Source organism: Oncorhynchus gorbuscha, linkage group LG12 (assembly GCF_021184085.1).
Source record: "Oncorhynchus gorbuscha isolate QuinsamMale2020 ecotype Even-year linkage group LG12, OgorEven_v1.0, whole genome shotgun sequence".
Classification (NCBI taxonomy): domain Eukaryota; kingdom Metazoa; phylum Chordata; class Actinopteri; order Salmoniformes; family Salmonidae; genus Oncorhynchus; species Oncorhynchus gorbuscha.
In genome coordinates, this window is record NC_060184.1 from 59,123,318 (window position 1) to 59,146,736 (window position 23,419).

The 23,419-nt window shown below is 44.0% G+C and overlaps 1 protein-coding gene across 2 annotated transcripts in view; it reads right to left on the reverse strand.

The window, feature by feature from the left end:
• Nucleotides 1-23,108, reverse strand: part of rsu1 (Ras suppressor protein 1) — a 35,225-nt gene extending 12,117 nt beyond the window's left edge. The window contains exons 1-8 of one of the 2 annotated variants that reach the window (XM_046292448.1): nucleotides 22,835-23,108; nucleotides 21,280-21,391; nucleotides 20,670-20,720; nucleotides 15,399-15,519; nucleotides 12,185-12,303; nucleotides 10,922-11,004; nucleotides 8,803-8,917; nucleotides 6,697-6,829 (exon numbers count right to left, since the gene is read on the reverse strand). In XM_046292448.1, the coding sequence (XP_046148404.1) occupies nucleotides 6,697-6,829; nucleotides 8,803-8,917; nucleotides 10,922-11,004; nucleotides 12,185-12,303; nucleotides 15,399-15,519; nucleotides 20,670-20,720; nucleotides 21,280-21,391; nucleotides 22,835-22,852 (752 nt within the window). In that variant the 5' untranslated portion in view covers nucleotides 22,853-23,108. Of the gene's footprint in view, nucleotides 1-6,696; nucleotides 6,830-8,802; nucleotides 8,918-10,921; nucleotides 11,005-12,184; nucleotides 12,304-15,398; nucleotides 15,520-20,669; nucleotides 20,721-21,279; nucleotides 21,392-21,578; nucleotides 21,860-22,834 lie in introns of those variants that run through there. The other variant, XM_046292449.1, reaches the window with a different exon arrangement.
• Between the last annotated feature and the right edge of the window lie 311 nt (nucleotides 23,109-23,419).

The window sequence follows — 23,419 nt, forward strand, 5'->3', positions numbered from 1 at the left end:
GGACTGGTGGACTGACAGACAGACAGACAGCGGCGAAGGGAAAGCCATGGCATAATCATAAAGCATTAACACATGTTAAACTCTAATTCTGCTCCCTCACACACAACAGATTTCTCTCGCTCCGTTTCTCTCTCTTCTCTTAATGATTGCTGATAAGAGAGGGTGGCTAGCGTTCGTCACTGCACAGCTGTCCAGAGCTGACTGAGAAATTAAAACACAATGAAGACAACACACACACACTTAATTTGAAGAACTAAGAAGGACGAAGGGAAGAGAGGAGAGCGGGCACTACTTAACAGTCCATACCCTCCTCCTTAAAACACATGCTCCTAAACGGATGAGTATAATGGTGCTGCACTATGGTTTGGGGCTTCAGAAAACCACAGAAGACTGAAGACACAGCAATTTCTGGATACTATTGACAACGCCAAGAGAAAGCAGTGATCGTGATAGAAGAGACCTTAGTGGGGTGAAGGTAGGGTTGAACTATACTCATGCAGAATGTCTAATGCTCTAAACGAGCTTCAATGCCATACAACACTCCTTCCGTGGCCTCCAACTGCTCTTAAACGCTAGTAAAACCAAATGCATGCTTTTCAACCATTCGCTGCCTGCACCCGAACGCCTGACCAGCATCACCACCCTGGATGGTTCCGACCTTGAATATGTGGACATCTATAAGTACCTAGGTGTCTGGCTAGACTGTAAACTCTCCTTCCAGACTCATATCAAACATCTCCAATCGAAAATCAAATCAAGAGTCTGCTTTCTATTCCGCAACAAAGCCTCCTTCACTCACGCCGCCAAACTTACCCTAGTAAAACTGACTATCCTACCGATCCTCGACTTCGGCGATGTCATCTACAAAATTGCTTCCAACACTCTACTCAGCAAACTGGATGCAGTTTATCACAGTGCCATCCGTTTTGTCACTAAAGCACCTTATACCACCCACCACTGCGACTTGTATGCTCTAGTCGGCTGTCCCTCGCTACATATTCGTCGCCAGACCCACTGGCTCCAGGTCATCTACAAGTCCATGCTAGGTAAAGCTCCGCCTTATCTCAGTTCACTGATCACGATGGCAACACCCATCCGTAGCACGCGCTCCAGCAGGTGTATCTCATTGATCATCCCTAAAGCCAACACCTCATTTGGCCGCCTTTCGTTCCAGTTCTCTGTTGCCTGTGACTGGAACGAATTGCAAAAATTGCTGAAGTTGGAGACTTTTATCTCCCTCACCAACTTCAAGCATCTGCTATCTGAGCAGCTAACCGATCGCTGCAGCTGTACATAGTCTATTAGTAAATAGCCCACCCATTTTCACCTACCTCATCCCCATACTGTTTTTATTTATTTACTTTTCTGCTCTTTTGCACACCAATATCTCTACCTGTACATGACCATCTGATCATTTATCACTCCAGTGTTAATCTGCAAAATTGTAATTATTCGCCTACCTCCTCATGCCTTTTGCACACAATGCATATAGACTCCTTTTTTTCTACTGTGTTATTGACTTGTTAATTGTTTACTCCATGTGTAACTTTGTGTTCTCTGTTCACACTGCTATGCTTTATCTTTGCCAGGTCGCAGTTGCAAATGAGAACTTGTTCTCAACTAGCCTACCTGGTTAAATAAAGGTGAAATAAAAAAATAAAAAAAATAGTGTAGTACCAACTGCAATGGATTCTTTGTTCAAGAGGACATACCAAGAAGTACAACATTTTCTGCCATGCGTTGCATTGAAAAGCACACTGGTACTCTTATTCCTGAGCAAGCAATGAAAGTAAACTCCATGACATGTTAGGGAGTAAACTGATGTAGAGAAAAGGGAAGAGGGAGAAAGAGCTAGATGGAGGCAGAGTAAGAGAAGGGAAATGGGAGTGAGAGAAGGAGGAATAGAGAGTGAGTCTTGAGTAGTGGTGTCTGAAGGACACTGAGGAAAGTGAGAAGGAGGCTGCTGTGATTATGAATCCTTCGGAGACCAGACACAACCCGGAGGTCTGTTAACGCCTGTCTAATGTGAGATAACCGTTACACCCCCCCCCCCCCACACACACACAAAACCTGGGTTCAAAGACATGCATATTTAATTATTAGTTACTTAAAAACTTATTTTCTGTGTATTTTCAAATAATGTGCCCAAATCAGGTACTTCAATTTGAAGTATTTTAAAGTATTTTCAAATTACTTCCTATAAATACTTTTCCAAATACCACACAGACATTGGTTCAAAACATTTGGGAGCATTTAAATATTTTCTATTTGATAATACACTGTGCATTTAAATATTTTCAAATACATGCCAACACATTTCAAATGTATTTCCAAATATATTCCAATATTCAACTACTACCTTCAAAATGTCTGAAAGTAATTTCAAAACCCTAAATAGAATTTGAACCCAGGTCTCACTCACACACACACACACACACACACACACACACACACACACACACACACACACACACACACACACACACACACACGGGGACCAGTAAAGTGAAAGTACACTAATAACACCATCCCCCACAAAGTCTGCACCTCGTTAACACACTAACAGAGAATGAGGATCACATTGTCTGAATAGCCTATTTAAGATCCACCTCACAGTGATTTCACATAGAGTGCTACAGCACACCATGTCCATGACGAGCATAACCCATGTAACAACGGAGTAGACTCAGAGACAAAACCTATTCACTCCTAGCTAATGAGTCATTTAAAAAACCTTTTAACACAAAAAAGCTAGAATGGCATCTCAAATTGTGGAAGACTTGCGACTACGGGAACTTCTGCAAGCAAATGCTTATTTTCTCTCTTGGAGAAATGTATTTTCCACTTTACAGAAGAGGGCGTAAGCTGACTGACAAGGAAGGAAGAAACATTGCCGCATCTTTGCCAGCTCATAATAGATTTAGGCCTAGAGGCCTTGAATTCTGTACCATGGAGAACACTAAACGAAGGCACAGTTGAGGTACTTTATACAAATACAAAACACTACATAATACAAAATATTAGCAGGAACAATCATCGCTCATGACACTTGCAATCGGTCCCCTGCAATACCAAATAAAAATGCCAGTATCAACAGCAGACCGTGACGTTTCCAACAGCACATTCACCACCACTTTTGTCTTGATGAATCAGCGAATCGATGAGGAAATATAAAGATGACTTATGAGACAGATAAAGCGAGAGGTCTAGTATAATCTCAGCGGCAGGGACGCCGGTTTGACTTGGCCTGTCTGAGTAGTGATTTATGGTACCCGGCATTTTCATTGACCACAGCGTTTAACATCATCACTGATGCAGACAGCATTGATTGTGCATCAAACCTGCCGTTAGTAATATATGCCAGTCTTCAACACCATACGTCTGATGCAGACGGCATTGGTGTGTATCAAACCTGTCGTTGGTCAGTGGCCAGCGCTACATTAGCATACGGCTATCAAAACACAGAGGGAAACGTTCAAGAAAACGTACACTTTGGAAACGGAACGCTAAAATAAGTGTACTATTTTGGATTGACAGAAACTGCTGTTGGTTTGATTGCAACAAAAGGTGTAACTATGAGCGTCACAGTGCCTAGATGCATATTGTATGCTTGCAGAATCTACTACAGTTCAACAGTAGAGTGGGATGCCATAGCTTTGGATAAACCCAGACAGACATGTCCTTGCACCAGGTCACAGAGGCACATATTCACACACACACACAGGAAGATAAGTTCCAGTGTGTGGGTCGAGTCTCTCTGAAGATGTAGGATCAGCTGGATATGAAAGTTTTCAACAGCGGGATTTGTTCTGCGTCCGCCTCCCAATGACGGCCTACTAAACCCTCCCTAACCCAGGTGACACTGGCCCAATTTTTTGCCGCCTCAACCTAGACTGCATCTCTGGTCTTCTAGTTTAGTATTTTTTCTTTCTTTCTTCATTTAACTAGGCAAGTCAGTTAAGAACAAATTCTTAGTTTACAATGACGGCATACCCCGGCCAAACCCTCCCCTAACCCAGGCGACGCTGGCCCAGTTTTGCACCGCCCTATGGGACTCCCGATCACGACCGGTTGTGATACAGCCCGGGATCGAACCAGGGTCCGTAGTGACGCCTCTAGCACTGAGATGCAGTGCCTTACGCTTCGAACACACCGCCAGAGTCTTGCGTAAAATAGCATCATCTGAATATGTACGCAACAATAGTTCATCATTCACCTTCTGCTGCCATTTCTGTCTACCCAGTTTGACACATGCATTCAATAAACCCAACGTATGCACCACACAGAACGCACTGCAACTGCCTCTGGAAACGCAACGCTGCAAGGCAAACGCAACGCAAAAGCAACGCTGCAGGGCAAACGCACCGCAAAAGCAACGCTGCAGGGCAAACGCACCGCAAAAGCAACGCTGCAGGGCAAACGCAACGCTGCAGGGCAAACGCAACGCTGCAGGGCAAACGCAACGCTGCAGGGCAAACGCAACGCTGCAGGGCAAACGCAACGCTGCAGGGCAAACGCAACGCTGCAGGGCAAACGCAACGCTGCAGGGCAAACGCACCGCAAACGCGACGCTGCAGGGCAAACGCACCGCAAACGCACCGCTGCAAGGCAAACGCACCGCTGCAAGGCAAACGCACCGCTGCAAGGCAAACGCACCGCTGCAAGGCAAACGCACCGCTGCAAGGCAAACGCACCGCTGCAAGGCAAACGCACCGCTGCAAGGCAAACGCACCGCTGCAAGGCAAACGCACCGCTGCAACGCAACGCTGCAAGGCAAACGCACCGCTGCAACGCAACGCTGCAAGGCAAACGCACCGCTGCAACGCAACGCTGCAAGGCAAACGCACCGCTGCAATGCAACGCTGCAAGGCAAACGCTGCAAGGCAAACGCAACGCTGCAAGGCAGTGTTTCATTGGAAATTAATGCAATTCTGGTGTACCGAAATGTAATGACGCGGTTGATATGATCGAAGCGTTAGACCGCTGCGCCACTCGGGAGCCACTCGGGAGCCCAGAAGTTAAGTACAGTACATAGAGCAATGGACAAGGCTAGTTCAACTGTGCCATCTAAGAACATACCTGGTATAGTACAAACCAAAACTATGGGTTTCAAATGCATAGATAATGTTTAAGTAGTGCGTAAAAAGCTTTGGAATGGGCCGATACTGTACTACAATACAAGTCCCCAGTCACAGACAGACAAAATGAATGCCTCAAGCCCGTCATAGTAATTGATCTGATTCTGGGTTAATAGAACCAACTAGACAGACAGACATTAACTAGAATGACCTGACTGGGTTGTTCCAGAAACAAAGACTCCAAAATAAAACTGCCCTCTATAAGAGGACTAAAATTAGCCTCACCATCCACACACAGGAAATCTTTAAAAGTCTCTGCTCTTTTAAACAGAAAAACATATTACAAGAGAGAGCGAAACACAGAGAGAGAAAGAGAGAGAAATAGAGTGTGTGTGTGCGCACAAGGCTTTAGAGTAAAGATGGGCTCAGCAGTGAACAGACAGTAGAGGTAACTCAAAGCAGACATCGACAGCTCCAGGGCTTGTCAGACAGGGCTGTGCTGTTGTTGGGAGTGTTATTTCATGCTGTTAGCTCTGGTCTCTGGGTAGCTCCCACCAAACTAACTCCCTATTGCTGCCCTATACTTATCTATAACTGAGTTAACTTGCTTACTAGCAAAGAATATCAACAAATGTGCACACTTGCAGCACTGATCTGAAAAGCAGATTCAATTGTGGGCGATTGAAAGACTTCTCGTGGACTACACACGCCAATAGAATCTGGCTCTGCCTACAACAAAATCACACACTCACTCTTGCAAAGTTAGATTTGTTTTGGTTTGTTGCATTGAAAAGGGGCTGATATAATGTTGATTCGATCACAGAAAAAAGACGTTGATCTGTATTGTGCAAACTAATGGGGCGAACTCCGTGAAGCTCAATCTCCTCTTGCGTCTCTGCGTGGGCTGGCGTTTCTTCTGTTTGCCAGTCCTGGAGGAGGTGCGTGGTTTAGAGAGAACATTGCCTCCCACCAATGGCCAAGTCTTACAGGTCTGTATCACCTTCCTCCTCCAGCTCTCCATCCTTGTGTCTGGGGCTGGCACTGAGGGAGTCTGGGACGTAGACAGCTGGTGCCGGGGTCAGAGCCTAGAGACATCCGCCATTATGCAGGAAGTGACATCATACGCTTCTTTATTTATCCCCCTTTTACACCTGACATTGGGATGGAAATCCATAGAGCCCTGAGCACGAAGACAACGCAACAGAAACCGAAAGCTACTGTACGCCATCTGTAGAGGAACGGACAAACTCCCTCAGGTCTATAAGAGTGAGTGGGTCTCGGCTGGAGGATTGCCTTGAAGTGGCAGTCCAGTAGCTCAATGGACAGAACGAGAAAAGAGGGAAGGAGAGGACAGAGGATCCACGCATCCCTCGCTCTGTCCCTAATGAGAAGTAAAGGTTTGAGGCCCCAGGAGAGAGCAGGGCGAGGGTCCAACAACACCATGATACAGCCACAAGACCAGCAGGATAGGGAGACACACAGACAGTCACACGAATTAAAGTCCTTAACACACACACGTCCCATTCTCTCCTCTTAGAGCCCTCTCCTTCAGTAGGTCGGAGTCAGTGAGTCCACTACTGCTGTAGGTGTAGGGGTGTTTGTAGATTAGACTACTTACTACTTGTAGGTCTCGGAGCGGACGTATTCAAACACATGGGAGACTCCCAGCTGGAACTGGTCTGCAATGGGGGTCACCCAAGGGTTATTCTCAGCCTTGAACACCTGCTTAGGTCCAGTCAGATCCAGGTTACCTGAAGAGAGAGAAGGGATGAACAGAGAGAGATTAGGAGATTGAGTGATATAGAAAAGAGTGTCAGAGAGGAAAGGAGGGAGGGAGAAGAGGTCAACGGGTGGAGAGATGAAGGTGTGGGGAGAAGAGGAGCGAGGAAAGAGGGAGAGAAAGGGCAAAAGAGTGAACAACGTTCTGACAACATTGTGGCACGGGCGACGGGTCACGGTGCTAATGTGGTCGATGGTAGCACCTCAGAGACCAATTAACACACATCTGACTAGCCCAGCACCGAGAGAGCTGTCTGGGCCTAAAACCTAAAACCCCTAGGTCCCCCAACCCCAATGTTACGCCTGGTCAGAGCAAGCCAACACCAGCAGCCCCATGCTAACTAGTCAGTTAGGGTTGTTGAGCTGTTCATCTATAATTGTACAGAATCTACAGTTTCACTGCTCTTCTTAATCAACTCCTTGCTTTCAGCTTTGTCTGGAATTTCTTTTAGTGAGAACGAACTAGGGTTGAATTCAGAGACTGAATGATTTGATGGTTTTACAGTATGGTTAAACTGTAATAATGTCTGAAATACACTTTCTTTAAATTTATATTACATACACTTGAAACCTCATCGCCCTTATTTATCCTCTTTTCCTTCCCACCGCTCCATCATCCCTCTCCCCTAGTTACAGGATTAGGGTGGTGTTAGTCCCTCTTCTCTCCAGTGTGGTCTCGACAGCTACAATGCCGATCTTCGATCCCCAAACCTGCACTTCCCCTGTGCACTTGGCTGCTCCTTGTTAGAGGGGCCACTCACTCTTCATCTCTTTCTCCCCTCATCCCCCTCTTTTCCTCTGATCCATCTCTGGAGCACCCCGTCCCCTCAGTCGCTCCCTCCGGCTGTCTGTCCCTCCATCTCTGGAGCACCCCGTCCCCTCAGTCGCTCCCTCCGGCTGTCTGTCCCTCCATCTCTGGAGCACCCCGTCCCTCAGTCGCTCCCTCCGCCTGTCTGTCCCTCCATCTCTGGAGCACCCAGTCCCCTCAGTCGCTCCCTCCGGCTGTCTGTCCCTCCATCTCTGGAGCACCCCGTCCCCTCAGTCGCTCCCTCCGCCTGTCTGTCCCTCCATCTCTGGAGCACCCAGTCCCCTCAGTCGCTCCCTCCGCCTGTCTGTCCCTCCATCTCTGGAGCACCCCGTCCCCTCAGTCGCTCCCTCCGCCTGTCTGACCCTCCATCTCTGGAGCACCCCGTCCCTCAGTCGCTCCCTCCGCCTGTCCGTCCCTCCATCTCTCTAACATTCTCTCCCGCCACATCATTTCCCTCCCGCTTTCCCTCCCCCATCCTCTCTTTTGGCTGGTGGTGTAGCTGTGGCCCTAACAAGGCCAGAGCAGTGAGACACTGGGATTAGGGAGCCGTGACAGAGAGATTCTAATCAGCTCTACACACATAGTAAGAGAAACAGGAGACCATCTCTCCCTCTCCTCTTCCTCCTGAATTCTCTCTCTTCTGCTTTAGGTCTTGGCTGAAGACATCCCCTTTTTTGTTTTTTTTACCAACTGATGAAAATATTTCCTTTGTATTGTAGTGGAAGGTGTTTCAGTTTCGTAAACTGAGCTGGGTTGAGCTGCAGAACCTCCAGTGGCGAGGGTCCACACATTGTACTCTACAGGCTGTCAGAGAGAGGGTCGACCCCTGGTGACCTCTGTGGGGGTTCATGGGTTTGTGGATCTGTGAAGCATGCCATCTGGGGCACACACACACACACACACACACACACACACACACACACACACACACACACACACACACACACACACACACACACACACACACACACACACACACACACACACACACACACACACACACAGGGATGGTGAGGGCAGTGGGGCGATGCTGGGAGAGGCCAGCCAACCAGAGGAGCAGTCAACGACACCTGCACCCACATACAGTGACTGTGTGTGTGTCTGTGTGCAATAGTGTGTTCGTGTGGTCAGTCTTACCCAGTTCAGGGGGCAGCACAGTGAGCCTGTTGCCCTGAATGTGGAGCTCTTTGAGCTGGGCCAGGTCTCCTATCTCTTTAGGCAGAGAGATGAGGTCATTATCCCTCAGACTCAGCTATGGAGAGGAGGATAGGAGGTGAGAAGGGGGGGGGTAATGAGAGAGACGTAGAGGGAGAGATGAAGGACGAGAGAGAAAGACAAAGGGAGTAAGAGGGGGGATAGAGAGAGGAAAAATAGGGATTTATACATTCTGAATAAAATAAAAATCACATTTTATTGGTCACATGCACGTGCTTAGCAGATGTTATTGTGGGTGTAGCGAAATGTTCCTAGCTCCAACAGCACAGCAATATCTAACAATTAATATCTAACAAATTACACAACATATACCCAGTACACATAAATCTAAGTAAAGGAATGGAATTAAGAATATAAAATATATGGACGAGCAATGGCAGAGCAGCATAGGCTAAGATACAGTAGAATAGTGTAGAATACAGTATATACATATGAGAAGAGTAATGCAAGATTGGTCCCAGCTTTGATACACCTGTACTGACCTCGTCTTCTGGTTGAGGTCAATGTATATAAAACATGAAATGTGTACTGTTTGCACAGCAGACATTCATCCCCATCCAGTTGAAGTCAGAAGTTTACATACTCCTTACCAAATGCATTTAAACTCAGTTTTTCACAATTCCTGACATTTAATCATAGTAAATATTGTTGTCTTAAGCCATTTTGCCACAACTTTGGAAGTATGCTTGGGGTCATTGTCCATTTGGAAGACCCCTTTGCAACCAAGCTTTAACTTCCTGACTGACATCTTGAAATGTTGCTTCAATATATCCACAAATTTCCCTACCTCATGATGCCATCTATTTTGTGAAGTGCACCAGTCCCTCCTGCAGCAAAGTACCCCCACAACAATGTGCTGCCTTCCCCGTGCTTCATGGTTGGGATGGTGTTCTTTGGCTTGCAAGCCTCCCCCTTTTTCCTCCAAACATAACAATCGTCATTACGCAAACAGTTCTATTTTTGTTTCATCAGACCAGAGGACATTTCTCCAAAAAAGTATGATCTTTGTCCCCATGTGGAGTTGCAAACTGTAGTCTGGGTTTTTTATGCTGGTTTTGGAGCAGTGGCTTCTTCCTTGCTGAGTGGCCTTTCAGGTTGTGTCAATATAGGACTTGTTTCACTGTGGATGTAGATACTTTTATACCCGTTTCCTCCAGCATCTTCACAAGGTCCTTTGCTGTTGCTCTGGGATTGATTCGCACTTTTCGCACCAAACTATGTTCATCTCTAGGAGATAGAACGAGTCTCCTTCCTGAGCGATATAATATAATAATAATAATATATGCCATTTAGCAGACGGCTGCGTTGTCCCATGGTGTTTATACTTGCGTGCTATTGTTTGTACAGATGAACGTGGTACCTTCAATTGTTTGGAAATTGCTCCCAAGGATGAACCAGACTTGTGAAGATCTAAAATATTTTTTCTGAGGTCTTGGCTGACTTCTTTTGATTTTCCCATGATGTCAAGCAAAGAGTTTGAAGTTAGGCCTTGAAATACATCCACAGGTACACCTCCGACTCAAATGATGTCAATTAGCCTCAAGCCATGACATAATTTTATGGAATTTTCCAAGCGGTTTAAAAGGTACATTCAACTTAGTGTATGTAAACTTATGACCCACTAGAATTGTGATACAGTGAATTATAAGTGAAATAATCTGTCTGTAAACAATTGTTGGAAAAATTACTTGCACAAAGTAGATGTCCTAACCGACTTGTCAAAACTATAGGTTGTTCACAAGAAATGTGTGGAGTGGTTGAAAAAAAACGAGATACACTTAGGTTGGAGTCAATATATGTAAACCTCCGACTTCAACTGTATACTAAACAATGATTTCCCATCTACAATCAGAATAAAACATCTTGAGACATCACAATAGGAGAGACACATGCCATTTGAAGTCCTTATTGTGGGGAACTGTCACTCCTGTGTTAAGGCAGTTCTAGGTGACGGACAATTACAAGGAACCAACCAAGCAATACGAAGGAGAGAAAGGAGACCACTGATATTCAGAGGGAGATATTTAGATAAATGACTCACAATCTGCAGCTTGCCCAGCTTGCCGATGTCTGGAGGAAGCATCTCAAAGTCGTTGTCACTGAGATAGAGTGCACGCAGGGTAGCTGCAATTTACACAGGAGTTGGTTAGTGTGTGTGTGTGCACTGGACTTTCAGTCCTAACCAGGCCGAAGCGTGATCAATAAGACCAGTCACGGCTGATTAATAACCGTTTGCAAGCTCTGGGCAGCTGACACACACATGGGTCAAACATAGATTTACTGCTGCTTGTCTAGTCGGGGGGGGGGGGGGTCTATATAAACAAACACACATACTGACACACTGGAAGACAGCAGCTAACACTGCCTCTCATTCTCTCACACATACACACAGAGACACATATACACCCACACAGAGACACCCACACGCAAACAGAGAGACAGACTAGACCAAAAGGGTAATCTTCAGATTCACTGACACTATTCTTCCATCAGGGATTTGGGGAGACATCCAGACAGACAGGCATACTTCCTGGTATGTCACTAAGGGAAACAGATCCTTTGGAGCAAAGTAAAATACCAAAAAATAGCCACATTACAGTCTTCTAATAGCAATAATGAAAGTGCATATCCTCCTTCTTGTATCTCTGATTAAAGACAATCATATGCACCTCATTCATTAATCAGTGGCTATTTAATTTGGGCAGGGAATTAGTAGCGATCTGTGTGTGTGTGTGTGTGTGTGTGTGTGTGTGTGTGTGTGTGTGTGTGTGTGTGTGTGTGTGTCTGGGCATCGTAGCCTCCTCCAGCTTTGATAGATGGAGTGGGGAGGAGAGGAGGTAGTGTGCGAGGCAGGGGAGAATAAGATTAAAATGGCGCCGATTGCTGTGTGAATAGTGCTTTCATTATGTCATCATCAGTATTAAAATAACAGGCCATTAGTAGAGCTAGCACAGCAGCCTCAGAGAGAGAAACAGTCAGAGATGGGGAGACCAACTCTCTCTCTCCCACTTTAGGTCTTGGTTGAAGACATCCCCTTTTCAGTTGTTTTTACATTTTTATCAGAGAGGGCGCGTCAATTACCAGAACAGGGTGGTGGATGGAATGGAGGAGTTGATTGGAAAGATGAGCCCCATGATGATGATGTGCTTGACTCCGTAATAAGAATGGTGGTCTGCCCAGCGTGTGGTGACAGGAGAAATATACCAGTCGTACTTGAGTACACGTGTGTGTTTCTTCACAGGTTTCTGTGGACGTGTGTGCGAGCGATGCAGTGTGTGTGTGTGTGAGAGAGAGAGAGACTCACTGAGGTAGAAGAAGTTGCCGGGCAGTGAGCTCTCGTTCAGGTTGTTGTAGGTCAGGTCCAGCACCTCCAGAGCAGGCAGGGACCCGAAGCCTCGGGGCAGAGCACTCATCCTGTTCATACTGCACGCATAATGACAGATAGAAAACAACGAGCTAAATCAACTCACAGCTTTACAACGGCATATCCTGAGGTAGTCCTCGACTGAAGAAAAATCAGTGTCACCCTCAGCACAAGAGGACATTTCCACTTGGTCTAATGGTGAAGACATCGGTTTCCTGAGCCTGTGACATTATTTCTACAGTAAGTCCAATGTACAGTGAACGCAGATTCATTCTTTTTTCATACTAGCTGGCGTTCACCTTGGGAGAAATAACTCATTCCTCAATTGTATTGTGTAATCTCACATTTCACAATAGGCATATTCTTATAGATAGTGGCAGAACTGTTTAAGGATTCTATAGAATGAGCTCAGGAAGAAGGAGAGGATCAAGGTGTCACTGGGCCTAGCCGGAGATCAGGTCCTGATTGAGCCCAACCATTTAAGCCTCAGTCTATACATCTCCAGGTATTACATTATCAATATCCACACACACCACAAGAGGCTAGGCCATCTCAAAGACACAGGGAACACAGTGGAGCGCCTCGCTTTCAGGGCGGATTTGAAAAGCAAAAGCAAATTGATTCTGCGACGCCAGGATATGTTTGCAAGGCAATTACAGGTTGGGAGGCAGAGATTGTTTTGACAAATGAGATCAGGTTGGTAGGTACACACAAATTCGCCTGCACACACACACAAACACATCAGACACACACAGTACAGAGTACACACACCGCGCTGAAAGGGACAGTGGGTCTTGAATACGTCTGCGAGGCTTATGTTTCCTAGATTATGGTTGGGAGACGGTGCAGCTGACAGCCAATCCATAAGAGACGCAGAATGTCAGAGCGGTGGAGGAGATTGTAAAAACTTTGGTAATCCCGCGTGACATTGAGACCAATCCCTTATCGCCAGCCCCCATCTTTCAGTGGCGAGGGGGGCCCACAAAAGTATTTGGGGTTAAAACTGTAACGGGCAAGCTGTTAATTCCACACATTTGGGCTGTGACTGAACTGGAGTAGAACATAGGAAGATAAAGGAGAAAACTCTCAAGTAGGACTTGTAGATTTTTTACCTGGTCAAAAGCACAAGTCACTTGTCCCAAAATACATTTTCAAATTTTAAAAAGAAGTCCTATAACACTATTCTGACATCATTTTAAGATGCAAGGAACCACTCTACAAAATAAAATGCATTAGCATTTTTTTTTACCAGAGAATCAGACAGGAATATGTTGAATACAACAGTCCCTTTAAGGCTCTCATGGAGGATGGTTGGCCACCCTGGGTAGCTTTTCAAATATTTCAACATTCCAATTACTTTTGTATATGTCTACGGTTCAAAACAGTGTCTGGAAAGTTCTGGAACGACAGATCCAAAATTCATACAACCACTGCACATAAAAAAAGAAGCTGATGCAACAGATCTGACCTTTTAGCTTAAAAATGTTGATAGAGTTTTATTTCTTCATATTATAAAGCTCAACAATGCACACATGGCTGTAGGCTATTTGCGAACGTTCCAAAATGCAATTAGCAGAAAAACACTTCTCAAACGCGCACAAGCGGTTTCACGTGACAGATGAAAATATCCATTCGAAATGAAGAAAAGGAAAATGTAAAAAGATGCATCAACTAGCGTGATGGATTACTGACTAGGACAATGCCTTTGGCTGCTGGACAATAAAATAACGTTGATTTAAAAAAAAAAAAATTCCCTCAACATTTCTATGCTCATAATTTGGCTACTTTGAAACAAGAGATGCTTCGTAAAATGACATAAAACATGCAGGTTTTAAAACAATTAAGTTTCCGGCGGAAAAGTTTTGAAATGCTGGGTGAGGTGCGGGGGCGCAACAGGCACGGACCTTCACTCGACCATTACATCTGAACGAACGGTGCCTCCAGCACGTCGACAGAATCAAGTCTTTAGACGTTCATGTGAATTATCCTCCATTGTATTTGGCCAAACATGACTGGCGTTTAGCCGATATCTGTGGAATTAAAAAGTCTCATTAAAGTTTGGCTACATTTTCCGTCGCCTCCCTCATGTCGGCATCGGTTTGGACATGAGGCTGTAGCCAATGTGCTGATCACCTACACTTTGTAGAATTTGTATATATGTACATGCAAAATGTATTTCAATGTTATTCCAAAGTTGGCCTGTGATCGGAGTAATTGTTTGATATAGTGAATTGTGTGAAAAAAACAAGTCTTTACTTGTCCATTTTGACAACTTAAAATCTATATTCTTCTTGTCCAACTAATTTTTGTAATTGTCCCAGACAAAAGGAAAAGTGTTAATGCCGAGTACTGGACGAGAGGATGAGAGTAGGAAACAGGTTGTGTTCCGCCTTTAAGTGCTCACAGAGGACAGCAATACACGATATGAAGTTGTCTCTGAGCCTCTCGATGTTGTCTTGGCAAATAGCTAATTATAGACTGTGCCTCACGCACACCAGTCTTAGGTTTAGCCTTGTCCCTTTGTGCTGTGCATAATTTGACCTGAGAACTGAAATTGTTTGGGATTCGTCGTCTTTGGCAGACTGGTATAGGTAAGGAACATAGCTTGCTGTCTTCTATAGTCCTTCAATCTAATCAAATCAAACCTATTGCAAGCTGGTAAATTCTGCCAGTCTTTATTATGGCATTACATAGATCGACTGATCACCATATGAAGAGATGGCATACGCTCGTATTCTTACACTGATTAGCCAGATGTGTGATCTACATTTTTCTCGGATAAATGTGTGCATACTGGTTGATAATGGTTTATTCCACTATGTGAATGTGAAGTGATGGGTAAAGCGTTAAGGGTAAATTACAGGGGTGAAGTGATTTGTGTCACAAACGGAGATGAGAAAATAACAGGATCCCTGCCCTGACAACAGCAATTCAGTTGAGTGCAGAGATACAGCCATGTCCTGAGGGGAAGAGAGAGACCTGCAAATAAACAAGTGTTCAAATTAACAGTTTCCCTCTTTCTCTCACCTGTCTGACAATGTAGGCTTTGTGAGCTTGGAATGAGGATGAAGGAGTGGCATAGCTGAAGAGCCACAGTCGCACACACACAAGACAGAAAATACAAATATTTTAAAAAATACATTCGGTGGCCTACCCAAGGTTGAGGTGTTTGAGCTTCTGCAGGCTGCTGATCTGAGTAGGCAGCTCTTCTATCTGGTTGTTGAACACATTGAGAACTTCCAGGTTCTTCAAGTCAGCCACGTTGGCAGGAATGGCTGAGAGAGAGAGAGAGAGACAAAACATGGAATAAAAATACAGACCACCAGTATTTCTTCCTCCCAGCCTTATTGAACATTGAATACTCTTTCATCACTTTAAAACACAACCATGGAGTCAAACTACGACCAGCTGAAGAACCACTATAGTCAGGCTGATGGTACAGCGTCTTAACGAGCCAATTATCATCCTGTATGTCTTTGATGGCTCATTTAGCTGCTCTATGGTCAGGGCAATCAGGGCAGAGGTTTGACATTTTAATGATGGGGCCATTTCTTTTGTTCCCTACACCTCCCCCTATTTTCCCCTCTCACCCTTATCCTCCCGCTCCTCATCCTTTCCCCCCCTCCACGAGTCAATTTTTGAGAGGTGGACGGAGATCGATAGGGAGATAATGAGATGATGCCTCTATCCGAGTAGAGGCGTGATCAATGGAGGCATTGGTTAAGAAGGGATGGGGGGGGGTACACAAACAGAACAGGTGGACATGACAGGAATGTCCCTGGGGAGATCAGGGTGACTGAACGTGTCCCTGCCATACCGTTTCCATATCACAGGGACAACATGTCACAAAGGCTAGTCTTTGAGGGGATTGCTTTTCAGTGATGAGACATAATTGTTAGTTACATACCACAATATTATTTAGGACGATATTTTATCAATACTTGGATTTTTTGTTGTTGTTGCAAGGTACCATTAGCTAGCACTAGTCGGCTGTACCTGCGCCAAAACTCCTGTATTGTTCATCTTTTTAAATAGTGAGCCAATATGTTTGTTTTCAGCACTTATTTCCATGACTGATCAAAACTAATTTTCTCATGCTCTCTCTTCACTCTCTGCAGCAGTCATATAGTGAGCAATATGATTGGAAGATCAAATCACAATATCGATACCCGTAAATATAGACTTGTGACAATCATATGAGTCGCAATACTTATCGTATCGGCACCTAAGTATCGTTACAATATTGTATTGTTAGGTCCCTGGTAATTCTCAGCCCTAGTGCTTGTGTGTGTGTGTGTGTGTGTAAATCTCTGTAGTCTGTAACTAAAGCTTAGTAGCATGTGGAATTAAGAGTATACCAGGGAGAGAGACTTTGTCAACCAAGTCACAACTGGTCCAGTCTGAATCCAAGTCCAAGTCACAACTGGTCCAGTCTGAATACAAGTCCAAGTCACAACTGGTCCAGTCTGAATCCAAGTCACAACCGGTCCAGTCTGAATCCATATCATCACTGATTGATTTAGAGTGGAGTCCCGAGCTGTGAAAAAATCGTGACTCGATTCCGATCCCTGGACTTTTAGAGTCCATTTCTCTCCATCTATCCCAGTGGTTTACCCCGCACCACAAAATCAATTCCATTCAGGCTCAGTCTCAATAGATCTGTGAATGTCCACTGAATCAATGCAGAGTGAACATAGGGTCACAGAGTACTGGACCTGGCCACGCAGATCTAGGCCTACGCCTCAATCAATACAACACTCCAGTGATCTCTTTACACACTATTCATTTACTACACCTGCCCTGTTTTCATGCGAGTAAAGTTAAACTCTTAGACATGCTGAAGACGATACGATTTCATACTACAGATAACACTTTTTTGCTTAATTGTGTTTAATTGCTAGTCTCAATGGAGATAAATGAGGGAGAGAGAGCAAGCGAGAGAGAGAATAGTGTGTGTGCGTATGATATTAAGTGTGTGGTATTAAGTGGGTGATATTAAGTGTGTGGTATTAAGTGGGTGCCCTCTTGAGTGTGTGTGAGAGGAGGCGGCTGGGTTCAGGTTGGTGCAGCCTGCATGGGGACCCTGTGACACTCGGGAGTTGTTAATGATCAGATAGATAGATTGATGGTAATAGGGGAGAGACGTGTTCGGGAAACGGCCCCAACCTTTGGCTAAGCAGCAACAGCCATCTCATTTCCCCTCTTTCTCCCGCTCCCCCCTCCCTAAGCCTCTCTCTCCCTTCCAACACCGCTCACTCTCCCTCCCATAGGCTAAGTAAGTACCCTGCTCACCCAGATCACCCTTCTCGTCACCTTCCTCTTCCTCCTCTCTAATGAAAGACTTTCCAAATGTCATTGTAATATCGGACTACCTTGAAAAGTTCAAAAAGACGGCACGCTATCTTTTATATCTGGGAGCGCTTTAAAGCAGGCAGGACAAGATCAGAGCCACGGAGGGGAGAGAGGGGAAAAACCCAGTAGAGGTACGGCAAGACGAAGAGTAAAGCCATAAACCACAGCTCCATATTCACAATACAGTGATTTGCTGTGTAAAAACTAAATAAATACAGCTAAGAACATTATTGCCAACAGACGGATCAGATGGTCGCACCTGAAACACCTGCAGGTAAATGGGTATGGATGATAATGGTAATTAGCTATTCCAAAAACAAGTCTCTGATCTTCCGCTATAAATAGCATGGAGAGAGAAATGTATAATGGATGTAATCTCAATGTGTGACATCTTAAAATGGGGATTAGGGTGAGGAACAGAACAGAAAACTCAAGATACCAGCAGTATGAGATAAACAAATGTGGCAACATGATGCAGGTAGTTAGGTGTGAACTTGGAGCTGGTGTCTGGAGTAGTGACTGAAGATGCCAAGAGAGATCTTGCGATTTTTTTGTTGTTAATTTGTTTCAAGTGTATCCCTAGTGGGCTTGTCCCAAAATTAACTACAGACTCTTGTACAGATGATACACAAGTTAACAGAGAGACATGATTCTCTGCCTCATTATTTGTGATTACATTGCTATGTTACCTGGTTTTATGTCATATTAATGCAATAACAGTGTAATAATGTAATAAACATATTAGCAACTTAAATTATGTTCTTCTTTAAATTACTCATAACACACATGAACCCTAGGCTTTGAGATCCCAAATCAAAATCCTCAAGTAAATGCATACTTTGTCAAACACCCCCAGCTAAAACACAGAGAAGTGAACTGACCTTCGTTGTTCAAGCTGACTACAAAGGCCTTGGTCTCCAATGCTCATCTCGGAAAGTGAGCCTTTTAAGGTAAGTACTACAGCACAAGTGTGCACTCTAGTGGTAATACGCACAATTTCACACCCTTGCGTTGCCATTCATAGCTGTGTATGTATGTAATTTTGTAAAAATAACTCTTTCAATAATATACACTGTGGCAAGGTTATTAGGTACGCCCATCTTGTACCAGATCGAAACCCTCCAGAACAGCCCAAATTCTTCAGGGCATGGAAACGCTGATCAATTGGTATCAAGGGACCTAACGTGTACCAGGAAAACATTCCCCACACCATTACACCACCAGCTTGCACAACTGGCACTGGCGAACATACCATGCTCAAAGTCACTAAATTTGCACATTCTAACATTCAATTGAACAGTAACTGAATGCCTTGATGCCTGTCTATTTGCTTTATATAGCAAGCCACGGACACGTGACTCACTGCCTGTAGCAGTGGCAAACCATTTTTGTGAACTGGGTGGTGTACCTAATAAACTGTCCACTGGACCTACGTGTATAGTGTGTACAATACATTAGGAACTAATATCTAATATTAAGTTGCACTGCATTTTCCCCTCAGAACAGCCTCAATTTGTCACGGCATTGACTATACAAGGTGCTGAAAGTGTGCCACAGGGATGCTGGCCCATGTTGACTCAAATGCTTCCTATAGTCGTGTCAATGGATGTCCTTTGGTGGTGGACCATTATTGATACACATAGAAAACTGTTAAGAGGAAAAAACCTCAGCAGCATTGCAGTTCTTGACACACTAACCGTTGTGCCTGGCACCTACTACCATACCCCGTTCAAAGGCACTTAAATATTGTGCCTTGCCCATTCACCCTCTGAATGGCACACACACACAATCCATGTCTCAATTGTCTCAAGGTTTAAAAATCTTTCTTTAACCAGTCTCCACCCCTTCATCTACAGTGATTGAGGTGGATTTAAGAAGTGACATCAATAAGGGATCAAATATTTCACCTGGTCAGTCTATGCCATGGAAAGAGCAGGTGTTCCTAATGTTTTGTACACTCAGAGTATGTCCAAATCGGACAGAAACTAGGGTTGAGACAAATGTTCCCTCTATGCGGCCCACCTGCGTAGCCACGCACCTCCTCCAGGACTGGCAAACAGAAGAAACGTCAGGCCGCACAGAGATGCAAGAGAAGATTGAGCTTCACGGAGTTCGCCCCATTAGTTTGTACAATACAGATCAACGTCTTTTTTCTGTGATCGAATCAACATTGTATCAGCCACTTTTCAATGCAACAAAACCAAAACAAATCTAACTTTGCAAGATTGAGTGTGTGATTCTGATGTAAGCAGAGCCAGAGTGCAACGGAGAAGGACTCTATTGGCGTGTGTAGTCCACGAGAGGTCTTTCAATCACCCACGAGTGAATGCTCTTTTCAGATCAGAGCTGTGCGTCACTGAGCACAAAATGTGTAGGCTACATTTCAAGAGCTCTTTGAAAAGCCAGTCAGGTAAAAAGCTTATATCTTAATTAAAGGGCCAGTGTTGTATTTTGAGACAGATTTGAATATGCAAATAAACCAAGAGGCAGAGGGGTAGCCTACATTGTCTAATTCTCTGTGTGGTAATAATAATACATTTTACTTTGTAGTGGTTTCTTGCATCATACAACACAATGCATTTTACAGTCACCTAATTGGCCCATGGTGTTACAGACCAAGTAAGCAATCATTAATTATTGTCAAGCCCTTTATAATGTAAAAAAGTCTCATGCAATGTAGTCCTGCATTGAACACCACATATAGGCTACAGTAGGCTATATCAGAGAAATAAAAAGATATTTCCACGTGAAACTGTTCTGGGAGTCGCTCCATTGGTTTTGTTGGTTGGCCTACGTTGTCCTCAAATAGCCACAATAGCCTATTGGCTACTGTCAAACTGTAAGAGTACAGATTCAGTGTTCACCGTAAACGAACTGTAAGTTGCACAAAATTCTCTCAAAGTTCAAGTTTCCGCTCACAAGACCCAAAATTTGCTCAGTACCCCAAACAATGGGAGGGAACATTGGTTGAGATATCTGTCTGTCAAAGTGGAGAATACTGAAGGGACATGATTGGGTCTAAGTCTGCTTGCTGCACAGCGGAATAAACAACAGATAAACAGTCAGAACTTACTTGTGAGCTTGTTGTGACTCAGAACCAGCTGGGTAATGTTGGACAGTGTGACTGCAAAGTAAAAACACAAAGGATATGTCATACATGAACCAGCATTATCTGAGGAATTACTTACTACAACTGTACTTACAGGAATAACAGACCTGATTAGATCAAGTAAAAAAGACACTGTCATGTAAAGTGTGACCGAAAATGAACTCCCTGTTCAATTACATAAGAGTCGATCTGACCAATCCTATAATAAAAATATACTGTTTTGCCTTCAGATGCATAAGGCATGCAGCAGTTTGTAGGCTACACCATTTATAATTATTATTAATTTGACCAAATCCAAACATCAACCAAGTAACAGATCACACAAATTTGTGATCACAGAGGCACTGTTTTGCTTCCTATCTATATGCCACATCAACCAATAGGAATTCAGGGCTAGACAAACGTTTCCCAACTCCGGTCCTCGCTTATCCCCAAAGTTTCCCAACTCTGGTCCTCGAGTACCCCCAGACAAGTCCACCTGATTCTACTTGTCAACTAATCAGCAAGCCATATTCAAGTGTTTTTTTATAGAGAAGATAATGGCATTAAACAGCAACGGTAGGCCCCTACTCACATAACCCTGGAATGTCCAGCATATTTGATACACCCCTGTCGCACATATCGACCTCGGGTATATTCTTCTCCCGGCTCTCCTCTACGATTTTCTTCAAAGACTTGGACATTTTCTACAACGTAACCAGGGGAAAGTCAATGAGTTAGTTGAGTTGCTACTTTTTCCTGGTTGAATGAGCAGGATATGCTACTTTCTATGAACATGAACAAGAAAGTTAGATTGACGGCAGATAATATGGAATAGGCTAGCGTAAGTAAAATGAGTTAGAAAACCGTCCATTGTATGTCGGAAATGGTTACCTTTCGATTGGTATTAATTCCGTGAACAATTATTGTGTTAAAAGGAGAGATATTTCCAATTTACTTCCTAGACTAAGCGCCTGAACACACCCAACCGGAAGTTGATGTGCGATGATCTGTAAAATGTTCTGCATGCCATAAAAGGGCACTTCCTACAACCCAAACGTCTCCCAAAAATTCTACGAGCAGAGTTCCCTTTTCCATCCAATCGTTTTCCACAATCCCAGAGAAAAAAAAGAGAACGTTAACAAGGATATCCAATTGGATCCACGGTTATATCCTAACTGAATGCTCTGTTGTCCTTATTCAGCCAATCGGATAGAAGGATGGTGTAACATAAATATGCTCCGCAGTGAAACAATGTAGCGAACGACGCAAAAATGTTCTACAGTATCTTCTACAGTGTAGACTGTATCCGACGCATCATTGACTGTATCGGATAGCCTACATGAACGCTCGCATAGACATTTGAATAAGCAATAATCAACATGTTACTGATTTGAACAGGGATAGGGTTAAACTAAATTGTGATAATCTGTGATAATGAACAGTTTATAATCAGTGTGTGTATGTGTTTATATATATATATTAATTGGACTGTTAACTCCTCAACCAAATAAATAAAATACGACTTCCTTTATTTTACTTTTTATTTCTGAATTATTATATTGCTATTATTATAAAGACTACAGGTTATTATAAAACAATATATGGAACAAATCTGTTTAATCTATTTGTGAATTTCACAATTTATAAATACTTATTCTATGTTCATTGCTGTGCAGTAGGGTTGCCGCTAGTTGCCGCAGACACCAAGTCAAAATTCACTGTCATAAAAATGTATGAAAACAACAATTAGCTATGGTCTTAATTTAAGGTCAGGGTTCGGCATGAGGTTAGCAGTGTGGTTAAGGTTAGGGTTAAAGTTAGGGTTAGGTTTAAAATCAGATTTGAACTTTGACTTTCTGGCTGTGGTCACTAGTGACAACCCATATGTAGGCTATCTATTGGATCGAGGGGTAAACAACAGTCAATTTAATCATTCATTAATGAATCATTTTTGAAAACAACCAAAACTGGGCATAACGGTGAACAAAGAATGCTTCTTTCCTTCAAATAACTTTTGTCTTTCTTCACATGATGATAAACAGAATTTAAGAATACATCACACAATAGTAGTAGAATTCCAGGGCAGGTGCCAGTCAGTAAAGTCCGTCTCCTATCCCACTATAGTAGTAATACCTTCCTAACATTACCTTGCGTGGGAGACACATTCTCTGGCCTGGCTCCTAGTGTCCTGGCTCAGACACGACACCATAACACAATACACTGCAACCTGAGCTTCCTCCCCGTCTTCCTCCTGCTCTTCCTCCAGCGTAGAAGACCCTGACAGGCGTGAACAGGAGGAGGTAAACCTAGAGGGCTCCCCTGGCTGAGTGCTACTTTCTTCTTGCTTGGCTGTGTTGGGTTGACGAGCCTCCATACAACACTCCCTGAGTCACGTTTCTCTCTCTCACTCCATCCCACCCTTTCTCTTTCTTCCTTTCACTCTTTCCCTCTCATTTTCTGTGCCCTTGTTCTTCAGGGTAGGTTGGGGCTGGTGATTTCTATATCAAAACAGAGGCCTCTATATATAGACTGATTATATTTGGCGGATGGTGAGTGGCAACAGATGCTTGCAGCACAGATGAACTTTGCCTTCACTGTGTGCCGGGGAGAAACCTGGGATTCAGGGCCACTCTCTGTTTGCACTGTAAAATATTTAACTTGACTAAATTCACATCCAAAAAAGGAGAGAGAAAAAAACATGAGATGAAAGAAGGTTGTGCTTGTGTGTGCGC